This window comes from Macrobrachium rosenbergii, chromosome 14, assembly GCF_040412425.1.
Source record: "Macrobrachium rosenbergii isolate ZJJX-2024 chromosome 14, ASM4041242v1, whole genome shotgun sequence".
Lineage (NCBI taxonomy): Eukaryota > Metazoa > Arthropoda > Malacostraca > Decapoda > Palaemonidae > Macrobrachium > Macrobrachium rosenbergii.
The window spans coordinates 30,727,920-30,737,383 of NC_089754.1; the positions used below are offsets into that span (position 1 = coordinate 30,727,920).

Sequence of the window (9,464 nt, forward strand, 5' to 3'; positions counted from 1 at the left end):
CCATCTGTTCTTATTTCGAAGAAAAATGAGTTAATATTTCATCATAAGACGTTAAACGAACTGCCCAGTTCACCAGGTATATTTTGAGTTCGGCATAGCCAAATTTGATATATTTCTTAGTTTTTATGGAGAAATGCATAGACCGTTGTAATTCAGTAATTCATTAAGTATCACAGGAAGTTCAATGTAATTTTTTTAATGCAATTCTGTTGAGGGTAAACTATATTACCACTTTTTCCGAACTTTATATGGCACTATTTCCCTTGAAAAGCAAAACCTTACGTTTCATATTAAATTCAAACCAATTAACAGGCAATTTCCGCTGGCATGACATGTTAATAAAATTTGTGACTTTGTGGTTTTAATACGAAAAGAATCATGGGAAACTGAAGTCGTCTTAATAGAAGTCTAAGAGGCCTAACTTTCTGGTCCACTAAACCGAATTCGGTCTGTGGGACCAACGAAATTATTTGACACATTCATTCGTTACCATGTTGACAAGTCGACTCTATTATAGCCATAAGAAAATAATTAAGACTTTCATTTCAGAGCTATATTTGCATTAGTCTGAAATGATTCTGCATACTTGCGTTGTTTCCAAAACCTTATGAAACAGTTAAATATCAAGTGTTATTGAAACCTGGCAGCATATTGCAGCCTGATGCAATTGATAATGGATGCTAATAAGGCCTAAAAGCCGGTAGGCTAAGAATAAAGAGCGGTGATTAGCGATATTAGTTGCATGCGTTTCCACTAGGCATTCAACCAAGTTGCGCCATTCTAGGGGATGGTTGGGAGAAGGAGGGGGATGGATGGGTTGGCGTTTTGGGGTAGGGGAGGGTGACTCTTACGTCAAAGAGTTTTGCTTTTGCTCATCCTCAGTCAGTTGACAGTTAGACTCGTAAGTGAGTGGCGGGACTTTTTTCTCTCTGTGGTTTTACTTCTCAAAGTATTGTTCAAGATTGATATAGAAAGTAAGTGGTGAATTACTTGGTGTGTAGAGTCAATATTTCTGTATGGTTATGTTTATAAAGATTGAGGGAGATTCTGACGTATGTAGTTTTGGTGTTGGCGAGTTGTAGTTGCTTAGTTATAGAGTAAAATATTTTTTGGCATATCAAGGCCTCATATAGACAGATGAATCATTTATTTCACATAATTAGGGTTCCTCAATTCCTGACAGATCAGCAGTTATCAGGTAAAAGATGTCCTTATATCAGAATCTTTTAAATTTCTTAAACAGATAACTTATTTATTTCGTATAACCCGTGATCTTTAACATCCTAACAAATCAAGTGATCGGTATTCACTCCTATACCTGTAATTAACTAGCATACAGGTGACAAATAGTCTTAAGACCAGGATCTTTCAAATTTCTCAACAGGACCATTAATTTGATTCACATAACCTGTGATCTCTAATGTCCTGGTTGAACAAATATTAATAGTCATTCCTATTACCTGTAATTAATTAGCAAACAGGTGACCAAGAGTCTTAAGATCAGGATCTTTCAAATTTCTCAACAGGACCATTAATTTAATTCACATAACCGGCGATCTTTAATTTCCTAACCGATTAAATGATCAGTATTTCTTATACACGTAATTAAGTAGCATGCAGATGAAAAAGAGTCTTAAGAATATTTTGGGGCGAAAGGCGAACATCTTCATTACATTTTTCTTGGCAGAATCCGAATTTGTCAGATCTCGTTCTCGTAAAACCGCAAATCACGTGATTACACTCAACACTCGGCTGGTCCTGTGGCTTCTAAACCGCGGCTACCTACAGCTCTCAATATTTTGCTCTATATTTTTGTTATTCCCAAGTTTTTATTTTTTGTTTTTTACGTCTCACTTCCCGCCACATTTAGAAAAAACCCAATGTCGAGATTGAGGAAAAAATGTTATTCCCCTTTTTTTTTTTTTTTTTTTGCTGTCTCACTTCCCGCTACATTTAGAAAAAAACACTCAACGCTGAGATATAGAAAAAACATCAGCATTACCTCACCAAAATACTATGTATTTCTGTTATGCAGTTTTTATTCATTCATTTTTTTTTTTTTGCCTACGATTCTTGCCCGTCTCATTTCCCTCTCCTACATTCAGAAAAAACTCAAGGCTGAGATTAAAAAAAAAAAAATAAGCATTGCATCACCAAAATAATAGAGTTAACAGATAACTGTGTCGACGATAATATATGAAGCAGTTTTAATCTTTGCTTTATTACAATCGGAATTTGAATAACATTGCCAAATTACCATTAATAATTAGCTGCTTGTATAAAGAGGATTAATATTCAAGATTCTTCATTATGAATGACACTTATAGTTAAAGACTAGCTAGCCTTTCTACATTCAACCCCCGTACAGTAAAACAGTGTAATAAAAAATTTAATATCTCCTAATTCACTTACATTATGAATGACGAATAGGCGAAGACGGGCAAAACCTTACGCTAATCATGAAAGAGAGAGAGAGAGAGAGAGAGAGAGAGAGAGAGAGAGAGAGAGAGAGAGAGAGATCAGGTAAACGTCAATCACAGGGGCAAATATATACAAAAGAAGTAATCTTACAAAATAGACTGCAAAGCAAGAGTAAGAGAGAGAGAGAGAGAGAGAGAGAGAGAGAGAGAGAGAGAGAGAGAGAGAGAGAGAGAACAGGTAAACGTCAATCATGCAGGTAAATATATAATGTACAAATGAAGTAATGTCACAATATAGACTGAAAAACAAGAGAGAGAGAGAGAGATAGAGAGATCAGGTAAACGTCAATCATGCAGGTAAATATATAATATACAAATGAAGTAATCTTACAAAACAGACTGCAAAGCAAGAGAGAGAGAGAGAGAGAGAGAGAGAGAGAGAGAGAGAGAGAGACAAGAGAGAGAGAGAGAGAGAGAGAGAGAGCAAACGTCAATCACGCAGGTAAAAGTGTACATACATATCCAGCAATGTCAAAATATAGACTGGAAAGAGAGAGAGAGAGAGAGAGAGAGAGAGAAACACCAGTAACGGAATGTTCCCAGCCTAATTCAGTGAGGAATTCGTAACAATTACTTCAATAACAGCTTAAATAACCCGGAATTTACCCGAAAGCTCCCAGATAAAGCTTTCCATACATTAAGTCGTGAGGTGTAATTGGTTCATCTGAAAGGCGACAATCACGAGATTAACCAATCTTCGTAAGCGACACAAAATTGCCGCTTTCACTTAAACTTCTGCTGGCTCTTTTTGGGAGGAAAACTAGTAGTGATGCTGTATTGAAGAAGGGCATACCACCTTGCTTATCGTCCTTGAGAATATTAAAAATTTAGTTGCGTACTTTAAATATTTTTTTTTATTCTAGGTTAATAGTTGTGGTCACTCAAGCATCATTGCGACCTCTGACCTTTGGCCTTATTGTGCCCCATTGCCCCTCGTCGTAGTTGGCTCGCAAAGTCTGTTACAAAGTCTAACAACAATCATTAGTAATTATATGCTACAGATATATGGCATACATTAGAGGTCATCCGCTCAAGATTTGACCTGACCCACTGGTATATTGGTCGTCCTTGACCTTGTGCTGTTACAGCCATATGCTCGGTTAGGTCAAGGTTCTATAGTAAACCTAAGTGGTATGTATGTATATATATGTTTATTATTATTATTATTATTATTATTATTATTATTATTATTATTATAATAAATATAATAAACATATAATACACATTTATATAATATATACATATATGTATATATATATATATATATATATATATATATATATATATATATATATATATATATTATTTAATACTTTATTCAATAACTACATTTTTTGCATGTTTTTAGGTTTACTACAAAATCTTAACTAACCTCCTAACCTAACCGTGCATAATTCTCAATAGTTGTTTGTATGCAAAAATTGTACCTGTCAATAGTTGTTAGTATATAAATATGTACTGTTAGATAGCAGATATCCATATATATATATATATATATATATATATATATATATATATATATATATATATATATATATATATATATATATATATATATATATATATATATATATATATATATATATATATATATATATATATATATATATATATATATATATATATATATATATATATACATATATATATACACATATATGGATGTCTGCTATCTAACAGAACGGTTTTGCATACTGACAACTATTGACAGATTGCAATGCACTGCAGGTCCATCTAACTGAAAATATTAACGTCAGGGATGATCATTCATGCAGTTAAAATTATGCTAAAGAGATTAAGTCATTCCTGAGTTTGAAGGTTTTTTAATTAAATCAGTTTTAAAAATTTAGCATCTACTCCGGCACGAAATACCCACGGTACAATTTGCTACAGACTCCCTCCATTTCTTATGACCTTGAATTGACTGCCAAGGAATCCTGTGGACTTCCTCCTGCTACCTGGGGAGACCAGATATCCTGATAGTCCTGGGCGGGCGTGCGATGGTTTTGAGTCCTTCCAAGAATTGCGAATATCCTTAAATTTTTGGCGCCTTGCTCTTCACCCATTCCTTAAGGAGCTTTTTACAGGATTCTGAAAAGGATTTGTATTCAGTGTTGAAGGAGTTTTGTGCAAAATATCATTTAGGTCCAATCTCTGGTTTTCCGAATTATTGCCTGCCCAGTTTTTCTTTATTAAGACATAAACTAATGTTGAAAGGTGTTGTTTAACTTTGGATGTTGTTAAATCAACATTTTGGTGTGGATTTTAAAAAGAAACAAAAGCATTCGGTTTTGCAAAAACGTCATAGTATTGACTATTTTTTTTTTTTTTACTATTCCACTTACCCTTCGTAAAATGGCCCAGCCCAGACCTCGCTGTCTGTTAAACTTTACTTAAGCTAATTTACAGATTATTGACAAAAAAAGTCTTTGAGTATCATTAACAAGTGTAGGGTCGTACCTTTCACTTTCTCGAGTCATGCAACAAAGCAGGCTGATAATAATGCTTGGTAAACGAACAATAACTTCATCTTTTAAATAGTATATATATCCAGCAATGTTAAAACAGATGTAACTTGGAAATAAAATACCAGAATGGGGTGCTAGCACCTTCACCCCAGACAATCAAATGTAAACGAAACCATAGCATGGTTAAGAGGTCACCGTTACTATTTCAGATCAGGAAGTAATGCATTATTTGCTCTGTTTTTATGTCAGCAAGATTACGTGAATACTTTGGAGCGTATTCTCAAGATAACTTTCTTATTTTTGAGAGAACTTCCGTCAGGTGTTGCTGGATTGCCCAGTCTTGTCGATTGTTTACGATCTCCAAAAGCTCTTGTGACGAAAACTGTCTTCTCACTGTTGCTGCTGAGGAATGCCACTCATGACAGAAGGTGTCACCATAACCTCACCCTCCGTCACTGTATTCCTTCTAATGTTTCTGTAACTTCACCCTTCGTCACTGTATTCCTTCTGTGCCACTATTACTAACCCCTCCATCACTATATTCCTTCTAGTGTCGCTATAACTTCACCCTCCATCACTGTATTCCTTCTAGTGTCACTATAACTTCACCCTCCATCACTGTATTCCTTCTGTGCCACTATAACTTCAACCTCCATCACTGTATTCCTTCTAGCGTCACTATAACTTGATCTTCAATCACTGTATTCCTTCTAGTGTCACTATAACTTCACCTTCCATCACTGTATTCCTTCTGTGTCATTATAACTTCACCCTCCATCACTGTATTCCTTCTGTGTCACTATAACTTCACCCTCCATTACTGTATTCCTTCTGTGTCACTATAACTTCCCTCTCCATCACTGTATTCCTTCTGTGTCCCTATAACTTCACCCTCCATCACTGTATTCCTTCTGTGTCACTATAACTTCACCCTCCATCACTATACTCCTTCTAGCGTCACTATAACTTGATCTTCAATCACTGTATTCCTTTTAGTGTCACTATAACTTCACCTTCCATCACTGTATTCCTTCTGTGTCATTATAACTTCACCCTCCATCACTGTATTCCTTCTGTGTCACTATAACTTCACCCTCCATTACTGTATTCCTTCTATGTCACTGTAACTTCACCCTCCATCACTGTATTCCTTCTGTGTCACTATAACTTCCCTCTCCATCATTGTATTCCTTCTGTGTCCCTATAACTTCACCCTCCATCACTGTATTCCTTCTGTGTCACTATAACTTCACCCTCCATCACTATACTCCTTCTAGCGTCACTATAACTTGATCTTCAATTACTGTATTCCTTCTAGTGTCATTATAACTTCACCTTCCATCACTGTATTCTGTGTCACTATAACTTCCCTCTCCATCACTGTATTCCTTCTAGTGTCACTATAACTTGCCCCTCCATCACTGTATTCTTTCTAGTGTCGCTATAACTCATCCTCCATCACTGTATTCCTTCTAGTGTCACTATAACTTGACCCTCAATTACTGTATTCCTTCTAGTGTCACTGTAACCTAGCCCTCCACCACTGCATTCCTTCTAGTGTCACTGTAAATTCACCCTCCGTTACTGTATTCCTTCTAGTGTCACTATAACTTCCCCTCCATCGCTGTATTCCTTTTAGAGTCAGTGTAACTTCCCTCTCACCACTGTATTCCTTTTATTGTCACTATAAATTCACCTACCATCACTGTATTCCTTCTAATGTCAGTATAACTTCCCCCTCCATCACTGTGTTCCTTCTAGAGTCACTATAACTTCGCCCTCCACCACTGTATTCCTTTTATTGTCACTATAAATTCCCCGTCCATCATTGTGTTCCTTCTAGTGTCATTATAACTTCCCCGTCCATCACTGTATTCCTTCTAGTGTCATTATAACTTTCCCGTCCATCACTGTATTCCTTCTAGTGTCACTATAACTTCACCCTCCGTCACTGTATTCCCTCTATAGCAACAGTACTCCACCTCAAATTTGTGGTTTTGCGAAGTATGTCTGGAGTTCGTTCGTTCGTGTTCCCCTCCCAGAGAGAGTAACGATCTTCTCGCAACTTCTTGACCATAAATGAGCTATTTGTGGCGACTGTCACGTTACCTTATGTAAGACTGATTAAAAATGGTCTTTCCTTTGACGAGAGAGGCCTGAATTTCGTTTAGCCTCTACTTAGGTAAAAGACTGACATTTATTTCTGGAGTAAATTAGTCTTATACTTCTTGTTGTTTATATTATTGAAAGGGAAATAAAGTTATATGTTTCAGATCACGACCAAAACTGGTTAAGATAAGAAACAGCAAAGGAATATTAGTAAAGACCGAAAAACTTAAAGAACAAGTATATATGAAAATAGGCAAAAATGAAGAGCAATCTGCAAATAGCTGTAACTAAAGAATAGGTATATTCTGAAAATAGCTGTGACTAAAGAAAGGATGCATTCTGAAAATAGCTTTGACTAAACAGACATATTCTGAAAATATCTGTAGCTGTAACTAAAGAACAGGAGTAATCTGAAACTAGATGTAATTAAAGAATAAGTGCATTGAAAATAGCTGTAACTGGAGAATAAGTATATTCTGAAAATATCTGTAACTAAGAACAGGCATACTTTAAAAATATCCAAAACAAAGGAACAGGTTCATATTGAAAATAGCCGTAACTAAAGAATAGATATATTCTGAAAATAACACAGACTTTTGAATCTATCCTAAGAGCTTAAGATTTAAAGATTTTATTTTTTTTCTATTTCATGAACTATTCCTTATATTATCCTTTCAATCGTGGTATTCAGTCCATCCTGTTCTGTAGTCATTAAAGACTGCCCTTGCAAGATATAGAATATTATCAAATTTAACCTTTTTTTTTTTAACCCTTAAAGCAATTTTTTTGTTTAATTCAGTGACATTATACCCAGGTAGAAATAGCATGAATTTAGATAATTCAGTCCAAACTAATATTAGCTGAAGTTATTCAATAATTTTCTATGTCCGTAACCATATAATAGGCTTCGTTCAGTGATACTGAGCAACGTTGGGTCTGGTAAGAACGTGGGTGGGTTCCCAATAATTTATACCACATTAGTACTCTTGAAAGACTTCCAGTCATAGAGTTGACTAACATCAATCTTTTGTCTTTTCAGGAACATCAACTACCTCACGATGGCTTGAAGGATTTAGATGCAGTATTGAAGAAATGGGATTTTAAAAAGTATCTTGAAGTTATCTGTGATAAGCTCTAGCTGCGGCTGTGATAAATTCTTTATATAGTGGCGAGCAACATGAATATTTTGAAGGTAAGAAGGATTTATATATATATATATATATATATATATATATATATATATATATATATATATATATATATATATATATATATATATATATATATATATGTATATATATATATATATATATATATATATATATATGTATATATATATATATAATGATATATATATATATATGGGTAGCATCAATTATTCGTACAAAGGAAACTGCTTAGACACTCTTTTTAATCCAGTAAACTCTCTCTCTCTCTCTCTCTCTCTCTCTCTCTCTCTCTCTCTCTCTCTCTCTCTCTCTCTCTCTAACAATAACAGCATTCATTTACCAGTAATGGGAGAAACTTAAGTGTATTGTTTGTCACGCCAAAGTCCTTTTTATTTTTTATTTTTTTTAGGTAGACAAAAAGTACTTTTATATTTCTCTACAGAAAATATTTACTGTTTCCCTTTGCCCCATCCCCTTCCTGGCTTTTGCATAGTACTTTTACGAGTACTGTTACTTAAAAAAAAAAAAAAAAAAAAAGTCTTCCCGCACGAAAGTGAAATTCTCGTTTGAAACCGGAAGAGTTGTCGTGTTTAAACTTCCTCGTCTAGCAATCGTCAATTTCACTAAGTTTGCTGTGAAAACTTCCTGACCTATTTATTTCACTATTAGTAAATAGGTTATTATTTTGTGTTGAAGTTAAGCGATAAAAGTTATCATAGAATATGAATTTTAATTAATACAAAACATAAAAAAATGTAAAATGATGTACAAGTAGCGGAACCCAGGCAGATAATCCTGAATATTGGCGAATCGTTCCCTTCCGTTCCGTTCCGTCTTTTCAGTGATGTAACTTATCCCCTGGCGGTGTACTCTCTCTCTCTCTCTCTCTCTCTCTCTCTCTCTCTCTCTCTCTCTCTCTCTCTCTCTCTCTCTCCCCTACAGTAACTGTGGTCAGGGTTTCCTTAAGCACTGAAATAATTTTAAGTACTGCTTGCGTTAACGAACAGTTTGCTCCAGTAATGTTTTTCAGTAATGTTTCTCATTAAAACAGTTGCGTATGGCGTGTCCCAAAGGCTGTATGCGTGTGGAAATATGTTTGTACTCGATCACTACGGTCTTAATTATTTTAAGTAGTTTTCCTTTCTAGTATTGAGGAAATAGTTGTATACACTGGTGACGAAATTATTTATATATATATATATATATATATATATATATATATATATATATATATATAT

The 9,464-nt window shown here is 34.7% G+C and overlaps 1 protein-coding gene across 1 annotated transcript in view; it reads left to right on the plus strand.

The window, feature by feature from the left end:
- The first annotated feature begins 873 nt into the window (after nt 1–873).
- The window catches only part of LOC136845585 (uncharacterized), an 18,733-nt gene continuing 10,142 nt past the window's right edge, over nt 874–9,464 (plus strand). Inside the window, exons 1-2 of the mRNA XM_067115751.1 lie at nt 874–974; nt 8,097–8,249. Coding sequence (XP_066971852.1) covers nt 8,235–8,249 — 15 coding nt within the window. The 5' untranslated portion in view covers nt 874–974; nt 8,097–8,234. The remainder of the gene's footprint in view (nt 975–8,096; nt 8,250–9,464) is intronic.